Source organism: Sesamum indicum, linkage group LG12 (assembly GCF_026168435.1).
Source record: "Sesamum indicum cultivar Baizhima isolate 11 linkage group LG12, ASM2616843v1, whole genome shotgun sequence".
Classification (NCBI taxonomy): Eukaryota; Viridiplantae; Streptophyta; class Magnoliopsida; order Lamiales; family Pedaliaceae; genus Sesamum; species Sesamum indicum.
The window spans coordinates 11,621,923-11,640,372 of NC_142668.1; the positions used below are offsets into that span (position 1 = coordinate 11,621,923).

At 35.2% G+C, this 18,450-nt stretch overlaps 4 protein-coding genes across 12 annotated transcripts; 1 reads left to right on the forward strand and 3 right to left on the reverse strand.

The window, feature by feature from the left end:
- Positions 1-133: 133 nt before the first annotated feature.
- Positions 134-3,119, reverse strand: LOC105165436 (ATG8-interacting protein 1). 5 transcript variants are annotated; one of them, XM_020694936.2, is made up of 4 exons: positions 2,921-3,118; positions 2,476-2,529; positions 1,193-2,023; positions 134-489 (listed from the first exon to the last, which is right to left on the reverse strand). In XM_020694936.2, exons 3-4 carry the CDS (start codon positions 1,997-1,999, stop codon positions 385-387), a joined length of 912 nt encoding a protein of 303 aa, XP_020550595.1. In that variant the 5' UTR covers positions 2,000-2,023; positions 2,476-2,529; positions 2,921-3,118; the 3' UTR covers positions 134-384. The 5 variants fall into 5 exon arrangements, with proteins under 5 accessions (XP_020550595.1, XP_011082751.1, XP_088732566.1 ...); XM_011084449.3 differs by having other exon boundaries at positions 1,193-2,026; XM_088876440.1 differs by having other exon boundaries at positions 1,193-2,026; positions 2,917-3,118.
- Positions 3,120-4,083: 964 nt separating this feature from the next.
- Positions 4,084-6,308, reverse strand: ABCG10 (ABC-2 type transporter family protein). The gene has a single exon (XM_020694553.2). The coding sequence runs from the start codon at positions 6,153-6,155 to the stop codon at positions 4,335-4,337; it is 1,821 nt and encodes a 606-aa protein (XP_020550212.1). The 5' UTR covers positions 6,156-6,308; the 3' UTR covers positions 4,084-4,334.
- Positions 6,309-11,628: 5,320 nt separating this feature from the next.
- Positions 11,629-15,742, forward strand: LOC105165435 (mucin). Of its 5 annotated transcripts, none has more exons than XM_011084447.3 (6): positions 11,629-11,772; positions 12,473-12,655; positions 12,863-14,480; positions 14,645-14,764; positions 15,008-15,159; positions 15,286-15,742. In XM_011084447.3, exons 2-6 carry the CDS (start codon positions 12,563-12,565, stop codon positions 15,487-15,489), a joined length of 2,187 nt encoding a protein of 728 aa, XP_011082749.1. In that variant the 5' UTR covers positions 11,629-11,772; positions 12,473-12,562; the 3' UTR covers positions 15,490-15,742. The 5 variants fall into 5 exon arrangements, with proteins under 5 accessions (XP_011082749.1, XP_011082748.1, XP_020550504.1 ...); XM_011084446.3 differs by having other exon boundaries at positions 11,634-11,791; XM_020694845.2 differs by having other exon boundaries at positions 11,634-11,791; positions 15,298-15,742.
- A 39-nt stretch (positions 15,743-15,781) lies between these two features.
- Positions 15,782-18,068, reverse strand: TBL31 (trichome birefringence-like protein (DUF828)). The gene is made up of 5 exons (XM_011084984.3): positions 17,625-18,068; positions 17,172-17,346; positions 16,841-17,040; positions 16,255-16,401; positions 15,782-16,133 (listed from the first exon to the last, which is right to left on the reverse strand). Exons 1-5 carry the CDS (start codon positions 17,993-17,995, stop codon positions 15,782-15,784), a joined length of 1,245 nt encoding a protein of 414 aa, XP_011083286.1. The 5' UTR covers positions 17,996-18,068.
- Between the last annotated feature and the right edge of the window lie 382 nt (positions 18,069-18,450).

Consider the following 18,450-nt stretch of genomic DNA (forward strand, 5'->3'; position numbering starts at 1 on the left):
TTTCATTCATTCATCACATAACATTCTTAATACTACCCTGCAAACTGGCATATTAGCTTCAAGAATTTCGACCAGACCTGACTACCAAATTAAAAGACCAGGACTAGGACTCCTCAGAGAGCAATCCACATAATTTCTTCCATATGAAGTGAAATTGAAGCAAAAAGAGCACATACTACAAGTAAAACATTACAGCATAGGAGACCAATGTGATTGCCTACCCAATTCTCAAGTTACTTAACACCATTGCTTTAGTAGACCCCTCGTAAAATAAGACTATATTAACAAGCACAGTAGAACTAAATTCAAATTTGAGACACAAAGTAGTACATCACATGCACAAAAGCCAGCTCTTCCCCGCTTCAGAAACTGCTAATCATCATCTTATAGTTCGGCAGAGGTGCTTCCTCTGACCAATGAACCCCGTCGGTGGCCACCAACAATCACATCTTTAAACCGGGATATGGGACCGAGTAGCCTGCCCATCCTCTGCATAGTAGAGATGCATGATCAAGTGAATATACAAAAACCGTCTAAATGCAGATCCAGCAAATAACTGGAGCATTGATATCTACTTTTAATTGTTGTTATTACCCTATACAACGTTCACAAGCTAGACTTTTTAGGAACAGAACTTTTGCCCTGGCTATATAAATAGATCTGTATCAGACTATACGGCCCAAGAATGAATTATAATATGTGTGAATAGTAACAAAGTGTGAATGTGTAATGTAAGTACATGTTCATCACAGTTCTCCAGCCAGAAAGAGAATTTGATGAAAGAATATTCATCAGCTATCAGGCAAGTGCTGCCCTACAAGTTGGTTAGTTTTCTATCTGGTTAGTTTTCAATCATATGTCATCACACCTTCAAAGGGTGGTGGATTGTAATTACATTCAGAGGCAGGTATATCCTTACACACAAGAATATAGCCCTCTTGTATTCAACAAATTAAAAGTACACCTACCTTAAAATCAGTTTGATTTGCGAAAACAGAAGAGTAATTAACCATTTTGGATCAGAAATCAAGCATATTGGTGAATCATATATATCTTATTCTCATGGGTGTAACTGATCCAGATATAAGCATCATAATCATCCGGAAAAATAAAAGGCAAAAATAACAAGCTGACCCCAGTAAGTAAGCCTAAAACAGTCATTTAAGAGTTTATATGTATTAAGAGGAAATACCTCATCACTAATACCAAACTGCCACTTCAGGTGCAAAACCTGCCACCTCTGACCAATAATAACAAGCCCCATAACAGCTGCAGCAACAAAAATAGACCAAACTGTATTCGCCTCTTTTGCATGGGTATATAGAGAGAAAGCCTGTCTTTTCCACCATGCTTCACAAGGAAGGGCAGCACCATCACACTTGTCTCCCTCAACAGGCTTCTGGAAATTTGGCAAGCCTGAACCCAAGGCATGTTCAAGAGGTTCAATTGAATAGTCAGTCCCCTCACCCTCCTTGATATTACTAGACTTGCCCATGGTTGTTTCACAATGTAACGGACTAAACTCTGCAGTTCCATAAACACTCTGCATTTCATCAAGAGTTGCATCTCCTCCAAAGTCCGCACCACTAACGGATACTATGTTACCTTTTTCATCAAAAATCTGAATTCCAGGAAATTCATTAGACATCAGCCCTTTGATATGTATATTTACTTTATGCTCCACGTCTGATTTAACTCTTTCCTCTTTAACCAACTGAGATACATCATCTTCACTTCCCTTTTCATTGTGTATCTCATTGTATTCAGGTTCCAATGGCAAATTCTCATGCTGACTAGGAGGAAAAACAAAGTGTCCAGACATAAACATAGCGCTTGAAGTTTCAGCCTCATGCTCCCCAACTAAATTCCTCTGGCTATCATGGCTTGAATAAATTTGTTCGGAACTAGAACCAGCAGCATATGCTGATGCAGTGAGTGATACAACTTCCCAGTCATTTCCTCTAGCAGCAGTTACATTTCCTTCTTTATTATCTGCCATCTACAGGATTCTCATTCAATATTTCTACTGAAAACAAAAATTGGTGGAGAAGAGTTAGGAAGAATTAAAGAAATATTATTCGGGATAAAATTGCCTGAAGCTTGATGTCATGATTCACATTACATTATCCTGCTAAATACTTCATGGACATAGAAATCCAATAATTAGCCTAATTAACACAAAGTACACATAATATTTAGTCGAGGCATGGTTTTATCATTTTCTAAAGCACTAGCATTTTTTCACTGAACCATATCTTGCTAGGTGGAGAGTATGAACCCAGCAGAGTAATTCGACCATAAGGCTATTGGTTTCTGTTTGCATCCAAATGTATTATTTGGATGTTCTTGTTAAATTTTCGGTAGTTCAAATTCAATAAACTGATTTGATGATCATTAGTTATACTCGAAGTACCTTCCACACATGTCTATGCAACTTCCACATACATACAGAAAGAGATGTGAAGGTTCACTTACAGATTACAGATAATCGAAATTCAGTTCATGCTGGACTTTTGCTTGCTCTTCTTTCTGAAATCCAACAGACGAAGAATTCCCGTTACTATTCCCCCAAAACCAAACTATCCAGCAACAAAGGCCACAACCAATCAATTCTATCACAATTCACCTACTTCATGTCGATGCAGCTAAAACAAGTTTATAACCTCGCAAAACATCGTGATTCAGATAAAAACAACAGAACATGTAGATACACCTCAAAACCAATAAGACTCCAACAGAGCTATCATATTATCAGCTACAACAAACACGCACAGATCCCGAAAAGTATCCACAACAGCAAATAATCCAATCAAACAGAACAAAATCATCGGATTCGGTGTGCGGTCGAAAGATTGACAATCAGATCGTCGTATTCACGCAACAACTATAATCGATCAATTAAAAATCGAAGCATACTTACGGAAGAGGAGTTAGAGTTAACGATCGAACGGAAAGAACACAACTCCACCAAGGAAAATGATCGAAGATCTCCTGTGAAGAACTGTAATCTAATCTAAAATGCCTTAAATATTAAATAATATGAATAAATCAATAATAATATAATATATTATAAATTATATTTGCTGCTTTTGTATCCAATTTATGTTTATTATGTAAGAGTTTCCAATTACTTAGTGATATTTCCATATCCGTATAGCGGTTGAAGGGCTTCCCGGTTCCAACGATTGCGTGTGTAAGAGAGCAACTATACGCTGTTTCGCAGTTTCGGTGAGCTCCCTTTTGGCTGGGGATTCCACCGTTAGATGGGGCAAAATGATGACTTTTAGGTTACATAGACCTGATGATTAAAACTAAAATTATAAATTTTTATCAGACAAATTCATTATTTTATATGTTTTAATAATTATTAATAACTTGAATTCTTTTTTTATGTATTTTGTTGTAATAATAAAAGTGTCAAATCCCTCAAAAATTAACATGATAAGTTTAATTTGAGGTTGATGTTCAAATTCAATAATTTTACATTTAAGCTCCTGAACTTCATCTCAGGTCGTTAAGTTGCTTCTTGTCACTAGAAAAAAATTAATATGTAATTATAGTTAATTATTATAATTAAAAATAAATAATTATAATAATTAATTATTGATTACAATCACACAAAGGTTGTTAATCGTAACTTTTATGAATATAGTTAAAATATTTGTCATAATTAAAAATTATATTAAAAAATATTTTTTATGGCTTATAACCATAAAAAAAATAATTTTATAGTAGATAATCTAAATTTTGGTATCAATTTTTATTTGACAATAATTATTCACTACAATTTTAGTCAATATTGATAAAATTATAGCTAGTAGTAAATTTTCTTCTAATGTACGTACCTCTTTAGAAGATATATTTTTTAGTAATAGTCAAATTGTACAACTCAATGTGGGAAATTTTAATTCGAATTTGATTTGGTTAGATTTGAACTAATTATATAATAAATGCTATACACTTATAGTGTGATTAATGTATAATTCAAAAAAAATATTAAATTAAATAATAAATATATTATACTTATTGTATAATTAATTTGATTCAAACATGCCTGATATGCGTAAAAATTTGCCCCCAAAATGATATATTGATCCAAGATGATTAGAAATGATTAAACTTGAGATGTCATCCCAACATACACAAGTAAAATATTACAACAGAATCTCCGAACTAATTCTTGTTCTATTTCTTACCACATAGTTCACAGGCCCAAAGGGAAAAGGAATAATGTAGAAAATTAAAGATTGAATATATGATTTATATGTAACAATTCTGTTTCCCGTCTCTAGCTAGACATATATGGTTATTACGTCAAACTGTAAAAGAATTTCTCATTTCCTGGTTCTGTAACTTCTGTACCACAATATGCAAAAACAGAGCACTCTGTACCCAAAAACAAACCCCAACATCACGCCCAAGTTGCTCCATTTCTGGGACTCCTTCAACCCCTGCTGTCTCAAATACTCACTCCCATACACCACACACTCACCTTTCACGCTGTCCAAACACTTGCCGCCGCCTTTCCCGCCGTATTCGTTTATCATTAGGCTCTCAAAAGGGTACTTGAACAGACTCAGATAATGCATGAAAATCCAGTACGAGGGTATGCTGTCCTGAGCGATGAAGTACCCCGAGAACAGGAAGAAAGAGCCCATCAGCCCGGCAATGACAGATGATCCCATGATGAAGTTGGGGACGAGCGCACTGAAACAGGCTGTGAAAGAATTGGACATCATCACAACCATCCAGACAACCAGGGAGAAGTAGAGGAATCCGTCCATGTCCCGTCTCAGGCCGACTAGCCAGTATGCCGGCGCGCTGTAGAGAAGGCCGATGAGGAGGAGGAAAGGAAGGAAAACAATGGTGTTTGCTAGTACGTATGATGATACTCTGTATGCTCCTCTTGAGGTTTCTCTGAGGAAGATGTTTCTCTCCTGTAAGAAGATGGGCAGGCCTTCTGTGGTCGATGATAGCAGGAAACTCAGGCTGAATGCGAAGAATCCTAATCGGGTTTGCAAGGAAGCCGTCGTTTGGTCGTCGCTGACGTTCATGTATACGGTCCCGAGAATGGAGCCGACAAGGAGGGCTTGTGCTACTCTTGTTGCAAACAGCTCTTTGGTCCTGAATATGTTCTTGCTGAACCTTTCACCTAGTATTATTACCTCCTGGAAGTGGGAGTTTTGGTACGAGGGACAGGGGAATCTTGCAGCACTGTCTGCATTACTATTGTCTGGATTGAAGCAGCTACTATGGGATACTGAAGTTTGTACTTGGACCATGTTTGTGACCTCGATTGCAAATTCAAGAACATTGATGTTGGTAGGGATATGATGACCAGCATATCTCAGTTTCTCTTCGAGTAGCTTCAACGAACCATCGTGGAGCACGAGCCCATTTGACAGCAGAATGAGCCTGTCGAGTAGTTCAAGGATTCTGAATCCAGGTTGATGGATAGTCAAGATGATCGTCTTAGCTTGACTCACCACCATTGACCTTAGCAGTGTGATTACATGAAGTGCTGATGCTGAATCTAAGCCCGAAGTTGGCTCATCAATGAATAACACAATAGGGTCATGGACTAATTCGACCCCAATCGACAAACGTCTCCTCTCTCCACCCGAAATACCATTGTTTGATCCTTTGCCTACCCGTGAACTAGCAATATGATCAAGCCCGAGTTCACGTATCAATGATTTCACTCTCTGATAAGGCCACCGTTTCCCATCCGGCAGCCTCAGCTGTGCGCTATACGTCAACGTTTCCTCAACCGTAAGCAGTGGGAATAAAGCATCGTCTTGTGTGATGTAACCTGATAATCTACGAAACGTTTCAGCATTGATAGGATGGCCGTTAACTAGCACCTGGCCTGAAACCTTTCTTGGAGGGATCTTTCCAGCTAAAATTTCCAACAGAGTGGTCTTTCCTGCTCCACTTGGACCAGCAATTGCTGTGATTTCTCCTGGTCTAGCCTCAAGACTCACATTCTTGATGATGAACCGTGGTGAAGTCTTAGGTTTCCTGCAAGAGAGAAGAGAATCGAGTAATTCATTACATGGGCTCTGGTAAGAGTAGGACAAATTCTTGGTTTGAATGGTATATGTGGACGTTCTCCGGTGGTGGCCGGAGACCGGCATCGTTACCGGCAACTCCATGGAGTAGGGAGTGAAATGGAGGAAAGAGAGACTGGTTTGATCTGTGAATGGGAAATAAGGACAAAGGGGATGAACTAACACACCAACCTTTGCTATTACACTGAAGGATGTTTGAGCAGTGAATAGATAATGGTGTCCCTGGGCTGTGGAGGTTTAACATTGGCTTGACTTGAAAGTGTTGCTTGTGGGATGAACAAAAAATTGAGGATGTTTCAAGAAAACCAAAGAGAGAGAAGAAATTGGCTTGTTGCAGTTTTTGCAGGTAAACCATATGTTTGACCATGCAGGGTTGGTGTTGGTTGTTTTATGATTATTTTCCCTATCCCCTATCCCTTAAATCTAACACATCCACTGTTTTTCTAAGTACTTTATTGACATGTTTCGGAAAACTTTAAGTCATATTAAATTTGATTGAATTTGAATTAATTATATGATAAGTGTAATATACTTATTGTGTGATTGGTATATAATTCAGGAAAAACGCCCAATCATATGATAATTGTATTAAGCTTGTTCTGTGATTGAGTTGGTTCGATCAAACTTAATTTGAGTAAGAATTTCTCAGAACGTTATATTTTTTTAGTTTGTGAAGCTATTAAGTTTCGATCAATTTGAATTTTTCCTTTAAATTAGTGTTACACCCCATAAGTCATAACTGAAGGACAACTTATCTAACCTCATAATTGCACTATATATATTTATCAAAAAGAAGAAAAACAAATTGAATTTTAATAATATGGAAAGCCTTGAAATATTGGCTGTTGTGACACGTTATTCTTGCGTACATATAATAAAATAATATTTGATGCTTTAAAATATATTATAAATAAGAATAAAATATATAAACTAATACATTACATTAACAAAGAGAAAGAAAGAAAAAAAAATTAAATTAATGTAAATTTTGAAAAGTTTAATAAGTTAGTTTTTTTTATCACGAAGAGTATTTTTTGACTTCACAAAAAAATTAGCACAGCGGTGTCATTAACCACCATTTGTGAGGGTGAAATGACTTTTCTTTTTATACTAGCCGTTGTGGCACGTGGTTCCTACGTGCATATAATAAATTTTTTTACGTTGTAAAATGTATTATAAATAAGAGTAAAATATATAAACCAAACATTACATTAATAAATGAAAGAAAGAAAAAGAATAATAACTCACCAATCAATGTAAATTTTGAAAAGTTGAATAAGTTAATTATTGTATTATGAAGGGCATTTTTAACTTTACAAAAGAACTGGTGCGACAGTGTCATTAACCGTTGTGTGGATTGGCTTTTCTTTTTATATTAATATAAATTTTATATCTTATTTAAGAAAATATTAGAAAAATTGATAAAATCTGGACTGGCTTCAAGACTAAAGGGTTCAGTAGTTTAGACTTTAGAATGTACTGGCTTTGTTTGGATTCCACTCTTCGCATTTTTCGAGACAAAATAAAACACACCGAATATTTGTTTTTGTATTTTTATACCTTATCTGCGTGTTTTTCTGGTTTTCAACTTTACATATATAATGTATATATATTATATATAATATAAAACAGACATGATTTGACAATAAACAGTAATTTTTGTCTCCCAAAATACAACATTAAATATAAAATATTTATATATAAAAATATATGATTTGACAATGAACAGTGATTTTTGTTTCCCAAATCCCAACATCAAACCTACACCACTTATTTTAAAATATTTTAAATTACCCCAAAATACAAATCCAAACATATCATCTATTTTCAACACACACTAAACTTATCTCTATTTTCAAAACACAAAACAAAACAACTAAAACACAATATCCAAACACTACTGTGTTTTTAGTTGAAAGGACAGTGTGTCTCTGTTGAGTGGTATTTTGTGTTTTTTGGTCTCAAGACCTTATTGTAAAACATGTTAAAGCCCATAATATCTTCTATTCGTCGTTTTGAATATTAATATATAATTTGTCACCCTAAAAGAATACAAAGCACATAACATTTAGGAAAATATCCAAAGTCAGATATGTTAACGGGTGAGCAATGTTCAAATTTGGATTCATTATAATAGCTAATATTTAAATTCAGATCCATTATAATAGTTAATATCTGAATTTGAATCTAATATTTTTATATTAGACCCACACCCTAATTCATCCCATTAAAATAAGTATTTTGAGTTTAACATTTATTTGGGTCCAAACTCGAATTATCCTGCCATTTGACAAGAAAAAATGTCTATATATTATTATGTAGGTCAATCCATCTCGATCCAATCCAATCCAAATTCAATCAATCATGCAACTCAAATTGTGAACTGTTTATAGGACTACACATGTACCCATCTTAAAAATAAAATACGAAATCTATTAATAATTTAATATCTTGCAAAAGTCAAATACATGGACTCATTTATTACGTCACTCCATCTATTGTGACGTAAATTATCCTCTTAAACTCCTCAAATGCCCCAACCTAAGAGGGAAATATTCGACCCTTGTCACCCTTAAATGTTACAATCACAAGTACATATTTTTAATTTGTATACTATATATTCCTAAGTTTGGAGCAACCCCCTTAACATCTCCCCCCTCCTCCCTCTTTTTTTTGCCCTCTTGATAAGATTCTATTTAAATAGAGAGTGACCACGGGACATTGAGTGTGCTGCAAGGAAATGGAGAGGAAAACATATCATTAACTTGGCTTATCGTGCACTTCTTGCTGCTTGCATTTACCACATTTGGAAGGAACGAAATTTGAGACGCTTTGAGCATACGGAGCAACCACCGAGCATCATAGCCACCATCATTGTGAAAGATATTAGATAAATGATTATCAGTGTTAATTTATCTCGTTCTGTTAGTTCATGTGCATTATATAGATTATGGCGTATCCCTTGGCCTGTCGAGGGAGAAATCACCAGTTGAGCACTGTTGTACTGTACGATCTTGTTTTATTAATGAAACTTACATTTACCAAAAAAAAAAAGAAGACTCTATTTAGATTCAATTATAATTTTTGTTTTTGAGATTTAATATAGTTACACGTTAATCTTCTGTAATTTGAAAAACTATATCTAGTAATTCTAAGGTTTATTTTCCTCTAATAAATAGATCCTCCCTTAGTAACAATTTACCATATTTATTGAAATTAACAAAATAACCGAATAAAAATCAATCTCGATCTACTGACTTATTAACGGTCAAACAAATATTTTGAGACTAAACTACCTTTAAAATGGTAAATATATACCTCATCACATGCATTAATGTATGAAGTGTATAGGGTGATTTGATCGTAAAAAGATTTATTTGACCCATAATAAATCAATAATAAGTCAATCGAGAGTAAATATAAATTTTTATTCAGTTTTTAATATTATTAAATTCGATAAATTTTGACTAACGTATAGACTTATTTGTTGGACAAAAACAAACTTTACGGTAACTAAATGTAATTTTTGAACCACAGTGAGTCTACGTGTAATTACTGTTATAATTTTAATTAATTACATAAAGAAATCCATAAATTAGGTTGAGAAAAAGAGAAAAAATATTGCCGCAAAAACATTTGGGTTCAAATTTGGAAAATAAATTCTGGTTTTTATTACTAAAGATTGAGATTTCATTACTTTAAAACCTGAAGTTGAAAATCAACCCAGTTCTTGTTACATTTTGAAGTTGAAATTTTTAGGCTCAAATCTTGAAATTGAAACTTGATTTCATTGCTTTTACGTTTTGGCTGTTTTAATTGGAAATCAAATGCCATAATATTTTTGTTAATTGCTACATTAAGTGGAGGGTTTTGGCAATGCCCAGAAAAGGCTTTGCAGTCCCAGAATAAGTTTTGTTTCAATAACGAGCTTTTGAATGTTTGATTGAGGTGTTCTTTTATATAGTACTAAAACTTAAAGAATTGTAATCGTTTTATCCTGAGAGAGATTACGTTGTATTTGGTAACACTTTCGATACGGAACGTATATTTTTTTCAAAGCAAGCAGTGAATTCTGCGATTCAATTAAATTTAAGATTACTATTGGATTGAAAATTGTTACCAAACAATTCTTATTGTAAGTTTACTATTTAATTTACTTGTCGTGAATTCTGTTTCTATTATTATATATAATATTCTGTTCCAACGTGGCTTTTATTGCTTTTAATTTCTAAATCCAATTGTTATATTTCATAACATTATTTACACGAAACTGAAAATTTTTCAGCAGTTACGCCAAACATCGTGAGAAGGGAGTGTAATTATCCTTTCTATTTATTATTCTATCATCTATTATATTCAAATATTTATTCAATACATCGATATTTTTAAATCAACAAATATATTCAAAGTAAATAAAAAAACAAGATGTTGCATGAAAAACCCTATGTTGCGTGGTACAAAAAGTGCAATTTTACCTATTATTGTCTACAATCTAATATAAATGATTTTATGATTTTGTAAACAATTCAAAGTTTCTATTCAATACTTTAAATTTGAAGATTAATACTTTTAAGTATTATCGTATTTATAATATAATTAAGAAATAATTATATTTGTATCTACGACTTATGGTCTTTTTACATAAACCACTCCTGCTTTTTAGATAATTACACTATATACACTCACCAGAAACATTAACATTATTTACATAAATCATCCGATACTTTTTAAAAATTACATATACACCCATAAAAATATTGATATGATTATAAAACTATAATAGTTTTTAACCAACAGAGATGATTTTTATAATTATACAAAATGCAAAAATAATTTATGGAATGAGACCATACATCAAGAAGTAAATGTAATTACATAACTTAAACTATACACATAAAACTTGTGATGTTAACACAGGCCACACCAACATTCTCATCAGAACCCTAAAGTCATGTTTGGTTCACATTATTCTCGATTGAATTATAACATCTTGATAACATTTTAATTCCATCACGCTATTTTGTTTGGATTTTTTTTTGTAATTAATAATGATAAATAAATTATAATATTTTATTCCAATATACTGAGTAATATTTAAAGTCAATTAATATATTAATATAATTAAATTTATTAATAACTCATATAAATCTAAACAAACACTCACATAAAGTGAAACAAATACTTACATGTTTGATCGGACTCGAATCTACGATCTCGAATTTGTCCGTACAACCTCATTCTTAATTAAAAAAAATAGATTTAATATAGATTCAATAAATTATAATTCAAAATGTTTCAAACTATAATTATTCAAATAAATTTAAAGAATTTATTATTAGGATTTGAAATCCCATGATCGAGGACCCCAAAAAAATTTGAAACCATGATAATTTTTCATAAATTAATTACCAAAAAATTATGGCAAAAAATATAATTAATTATCAAATATAGGTAATTAGAAAGAATAACGTTATTAACGTAAACCCTAAAAAATGTAAAGTTTAATTCCGACTCCAAAAACCTATTAAACCCTGGTTAAATATCGCACGTGCAACTATAAAACTCTGTGTGCGTATAAACGTACATGTGTGAAGACATTCCTCTGAGGCCGCAGCCTTCTGAAGTGCCTCGGTCAGCCACCCGCACCGCCGCCTATCTACCGCCGGCGAGCCCTCTTTCTTCTTTTACTTGCACTATGAGGGTATTCTTGTTTCTCACTGGTATTAAAATCTCTGCTCTGTTCCAGTTTGTTGAGGATTTTTTTACAATCCCTTTGGTTTTTTGGTGAATTGTATGGTTATGATGATCATCATGTGTGAGAGTGTGTGTGGTTGGAATTTTTCACTTTTCTTGTGTAGGTTCAGTGTGTGATATGAACGAAGTAGCAAGAAATTGAGTAAGTGTGGATTAGCTTTCTGAATTTGATTGACAGAATTGTGCTATGAACTGCGTTGCGGAAGCACCTTTTTCATACAGAGGTTTCTGAATTTGTTCTAATTTTGTCGATCAACGCTGTTGAGTTTTCTGAATTTAACTCTCTCCGTCTTTTCATCGTGCTCTTGTCTGGTTGAGTTTAGTGTTCGGGCTTCTGTATTTAGGTGGACTGTTTCAGTTTATGTTGCGGCCTTTGATGGTTGTATGTGTGGTATGTCATCATTTTGAAGGGTTTGTGTTCTAAGCAAGAAATACATAGTATCATATGTGATGCTGTTTTCCTACAGTCGATATTGTCCCAGGTGATAATTTTCGACTAGGATGATCGTGTAAGGGCCAAAGCTGCTGTCTTTTAGTTATCGAAACTTATCTTGAGTTTGTGGAGTATGCATTATTTGTATTGTCATGGAATATTTGTCACTGTAGGAATTCCGAATTCTTATAAATTCTTATCTGGAATTATGCAGGTTTAATGCTAATTGGAGTTTGTTGATGATCCTGACCTGATTTTGTGGTGGAATCATCTTAATTGGCTTCTCTGGAACACAAATGTTGCAATGGATTTAAGAATAAAAGGTAAATTCTGGGCTGGGAACATATACAACCAGTTTGAGTCAATTTGTCAGGATGTTGATGATTTTATGAGCAAGGTATTCCCCTCTTTTCTTTTGTTCTGAAGGCACGGTATATTTGCATGACTACTGTTATTAAGACACTTTTGTGATTAACTTTCATGTAACAGATGATGAATTGCTATTTGCATGCATCACCTAGAATTGCTATTTGCATGCTAACCTAACATGTGCTGTCCAGAGATCAAGTATCTTCTCATGCTCTAAATTGCTCAATTTGGACAGGATACTATGAAATTTGTCGAGAACCAGGTGCAGAGTGTTGGTGTGAGTGTCAAAAGATTTTACTCTAACGTGGTGCAAGATATACTTCCCCTTTCTGAGGACATTGTGGAACCCAAAGCATTGTTGGAGGATGGTGGACAAGTTGACATGTGGGATCATGTTAATTCGGTCGCAGGCATGAGAACAACACCAACTTGTATTAATGAAGAGCAATTGTCAGAAAATCATGGTTCTATTGATACTATGAGAAACTCTGATGCATTGTTGCCATTTGAACTTGACCATGTAACTCAATTTCCTAAGCCGCCTGATGCAAACTTTCCTGAAGAGGCAGAAACTCCTCTACATTTAACAGAAGATGGTGATGGCAAGGATGATGCAGACAATAGCGTAGAAGAGAATATGCCAAGGGGTTCAGCACCTCTGGCCGAAAATGAAATATTTTCTGGGACGTCTGATGAAGATAATGAGAATTCCACGCTGTTCATGGTTTCTTCAGCTGCACTTTCAGCTCATGAAGCAGGGCTTTTGACCATTGAAAAGGAAAGGATCTCATGCAATAGCTTTTCAAATGATGCGGAGTATCTTTCTAATACTTCGAGCAGTGGGTTATTGTTTGAAAATAAGTTAACAGTGGTTGAGGATCCATCTTTTGATGAAAATACGAGCTTATCTGCAGCTTCAGTAGCTTCAGCTGATAAAGTTAATGAAGATAATAGTATGTTAATGGATTCACAACCTCCTTCTGCTTGCAATGTGGTTCACGGATCCTTTTCGAAAAATGGGATTCTTGGTGATAGCTTTTCGACTAAAGATGTGAGTTCTGATGAAAGTACAAGCTTATCTGTAGCTTCAGTAGCTTCAGCTGATAAAATTAATGAAGATAATAGTGTGTTAATGGATTCACAACCTCCTTCTGCTTGCAATGTGGTTCACGGATCATTTCTGAAAAATGGGATTCTTGGTGATAGCTTTTCGACTAAAGATGTGAGTTCTGATGAAAATACAAGTTTATCTGCAGCTTCAGTAGCTTCAGCTGATAAAGTTAATGAAGATAATAGTGTGTTAATGGATTCACAACCTCCTTCTGCTTGCAATGTGGTTCACGGATACTTTTTGAAAAATGGGATTCTTGGTGATAGCTTTTCGACTAAAGATGTGCTTTCTGATGAAAATACAAGCTTATCTGCAGCTTCAGTAGCTTCAGCTGATAAAGTTAATGAAGATAATAGCGTGTTAATGGATTCACAACCTCCTTCTGCTTGCGATGTGGTTCACAGATCCTTTGTGAAAAATGGGATTCTTGGTGATAGCTTTTCGACTAAAGATGAGAGTTTTGATGTGTCAAGCTCTGCCCAATCACCTGAACTTTCATTTTCATATTTTTCTTGTGATGATGATGAAGAAGAAGAAGAGACATATGTTTTCTCTTCCAAGTCTTCTATCTCCCCAAAGTCTTCTAATATCTTGGAGTCTACATCTGCAAGTTTTATTAACAAGGCTGAAAACATCGACCATTCTGAAGCTGAGCGTAACATTTCCACTCCGTCCTCCAGAACAGCTTATGAAACTAAGGCCATGTGTATGCTTCCTGCAATTTCAATCTTGAAATCAAATGGTTGGTATATCTTAATGTAACCTTCTTCTTGATGTTTCATAATGCTCTCTGCTTCATTGCTGACCTTTTCTTTCCTTCCCAACGAAAATGTCCTCCCTTTCAGTATCTTTTCAGTTTTTCTTCCATGAAGATAGGTTCCTTAGCACTAACTTCTACTTTGGCAGATAATAACACTTCTCCAAGTGATGGATCAGATTTTGTGGATGGTTCTTTCAAAAGCAGGCATGGAGAACACTACAATGATGGTCAATTTGCAATATCTCCATCTGAAGCTGGTAATTTAGGTGATAATTAGCATTAACATTATTATTCATTAACATGTTCTAGTTGTGCTGTAATATGCTTGTAATCATGAAACTATATCTATAAGATTGACTAACTAACCTGACTTTACGCATCCAAGTTGGGATTTGTTTGGATGGTCATGTTCTTAATTCATGGTCCGTCATGCATCATTTTCAGCTTTATCTTACACTGTTTTAGACTACTCATATCATTCTCCACTGTTTGCTGAACGCATTATGCAGAGAACGAACATGAATTTGGTCTTGGTATCAGTGACCTAATGGAAACAGTTGATCTTTCCCCTGATGTGAAGCATGATGAAAGAACTGTTCCTTTCAATGGTTACTATGCCCGAGTTGCCTCTCACCATAGAAGAAATTTCAGATATTACAAGGTACTATCTTCTTGCACTTGCTTATACATCTAAGAGGGTGTATTTCTCTTCTTTAATAAGTCAATTTAAACAGTCATCATCATTATCAAGCCTGATTAACTGGATGCTAATTTATTTCTTCCGTAGAATTTGATACAGGATGCCTTCACTTCTCGGAAGAGGCTGTCCAAGGAATACGAGCACTTGGCTTTCATGTTTGGAGACATTGATATGGAATCAAGTCAGGATTTTGAGCCAAGATCATTACCCACTTTCCCCCACACATATGCAGATGCAGTGAGAACACAGTTGTCTCAAGAGATGTACGAAACTGAGTGGGAGCTGCTGTAAGCGGTGCAGTTCATTCATCATTTTAGTCATTTTACCTTCCGTTATTCATAATGCAGGGATGATTGCACATATATAGTTTAGTTATAAATCATGTCTACCTTCCAAATATGGGTGTTGGTAATAGGAGCTCAAGTTTTTAATAATCATTAATTGAACTTCAGACACCACTTTTTTCCTGAAAATGTGGAAAGACTAGTTTTTGTCCAATCTTTACAGCATTTATGATCTTCCTAAAGCTAAATATCTGTCACTACTTTGCTATTCTCTCCAAAAGTTTTTTATGATTGTACTTTTATTGCACACGATAATCTTGTAAAAGCAGAGCATACAAAATTTCATTCCATGTATCTGGGACACCTGGTAAGCACCAGTGGATGCAGTCAGCATAATTCTTTGGATCATTTCTCTGTTCTTTGGTCAAGAGCTTGCCTTTCCTTTCCCCGAAAACTGAAGTGTGACCGTCTTTTCTGAATTCAGACAACTGGGTAATGTTTAACAAAGTTACCTTAACCTTTAGTTCTCCCAGAACATCTTCTACTATTCCCATGATGTCAAGATTGGAACCCGTTCCCCAGTATGATCCTTCAATCGGGTGCGTCTCATTGAAACAGTTCCCATCTGCTCCAGGCTTCCATTCCCAACTCCTACACATGAAAAAATTGCTATAATCATCCAAATCTTTGTATCAGTTTATACATGCTTGATGGCTAGAAGTCATGTTTTTCTTTCTAGCTCTAGTTGTGGTTCTTGTGATACAAAACTCACCACAAGTGCGTTGGAGACATTGTTGTGAAGAAGATCTTCTGAGTTTGTGGATTAATGCTGGATTCAATCCAATTTGCCCAGGTTTCCAGTGCCAGTCTATATGCAGTGGTCACGTTGTATTCTTGGATGTTGTCAAGCGATCCGTATCTGGAGAACATTGGCCACATCAAGAATCCGTTTAAGTCGATTTAGTGCAAATGGGTGGTAATCAACATGAAATGTATGAATGTCCGCTCAAAATATGATAATATTATAAAGTGAGATGCTAACTGCATCCTGTGAAACCTCATGATTTATATTGAACATGATGATATCACAAAGTGAAATGCTGATAATATCATGCCCGATGGGACGGTTATACCGAGCCTGATAATATAATAAAGTGAAATGCTGACAATATCATACATGATCTAGTGATCGAATTTTACATTGGGTTGTCATCTACATGGTAAGTATCCAACCTTCAGTGAGTAGATTCATGTCTGAAACTAGACGTCCGTCTAGTTTATAGATCCAGGATTCAGTTTTGTGCTAGTATATATAAATAGAAGAAAGCTAGTTGATAGACGAGATATGGGATTCTTACGTTGCATTAATCATCGGTTTGTACATCCACCAAACATAGCTCTCGAATATCAGAACATTGGCTGCTTGCCACTCTTTGCTATGTTTGGCCACAGAATCAAGTCTCACCAGACGTTTCAAGACAGTGTGATTTGTTGCATGGTCCGATATGGATTCTACTATGAAGGGAGCCCAGTAGTACTCAATGGTCGCATTGAACTCCTGGAGTTGGCAATAAAATTGAAAATGATTATATCATTCTACTCTGGAACTATGACATGCAGATCTTGGATTCATAATTCTAGGAGTAAAAAAGGTCCGAGGAAAATCTGAGGATGCAACATTAATATTACCTCTACTTTGAAAACCTTCCTCGGAGGTATTCGTTGAAGCGATCTTCTTACATCACTAGGAATTGCAGATTGTACTAAACACACCATGGACTCAAACATGCTTCTTTGTACTGAATCTCCAACAAACATCAACCTTTTGTCCCTCAATATCTCCATCAACTTCAGACCATCAAACCTGCCGATCCACTCAAACTTATCATTGGCATTTGACAGGCGAAATTTTAATCCAGACAAGGTTTGATCAGATCTGAACTAGTTATATAGAAAGTGAAATACACTTGTCGTGTAATTTGGGTACAGTTTAGGAAAGTGATCAATCACATGACAAGTATACCATACTTGCTCCCTGATTGGTTTAATCTGACCGAACCTAATTCGAGTTAGAATTTTCTCAAAAATTATACTGCACTAACTGCGGCCCTGTTAATATGACAATGACAATATTGTAGTTACCTCGGCAAATTGCATGTATTGGGCTGCCACCTCCAGTTCTGATAGAAAGAATCAGGCCTCCCGTTCCTTAAACAAGTTGTCTGCTTAACTAGAAACGGACAGCTCTCTTCTCTATAAAGAGGACGACTTGCATTATCCCAAACCCATTTTCCCTCAAACACATTGCATCCATCTTCAATGGTTTCTTCCTCAGAAACTCCAATGGGCATTTTAACTGTGTACCTATGCCTTGTGCTTATTTCCACTGATCCTGGCCACAGAAGGTTGTTCCTCAAGTTGTCGAGGATGACACGGGACGCCCCCAGTGCCATGACAGAGACCAATGCGAGGCGGAAAAGGAGGTGGATCCGCCGGTACTGCCGTATCGCCATTGGTGGAAGGAGGCGGGGCAGTGGTGGTGGTGGTTATATGATCATGTTTGTGTAGTTGTTGGTCATTGGAGTCTTGGGATTTAAGTGTACTCATTGAGAGGTGTGTTGCATGTAACTACTGGTTGGTGAAGTTGGAAAGGTTAGGCGTCAGGCATCATACATAATCTAAGATTACATATTGCTTTGTTTGGTTTTGTTTTTGATAAAGGTGAATACACTATGATCATTGTGTCCGAATGTAAGAGGTCCATTTTGGGTCTATTCTAAATATAGAAAGGTCCGAATATATTTAGGTATGACGGAAATTTTGTATCTGTAAGAGAAGAAATTCTGTTAACAACGTCAAGAAGACCTTGATTATAATCCTCTGACGTAATATCAATAAAATTATAAGAGAAGAAAGGTTAAGGTCGTAAGAAAGTATGGAGTGTTAAAAGTGTATTTGGTGCATGGTG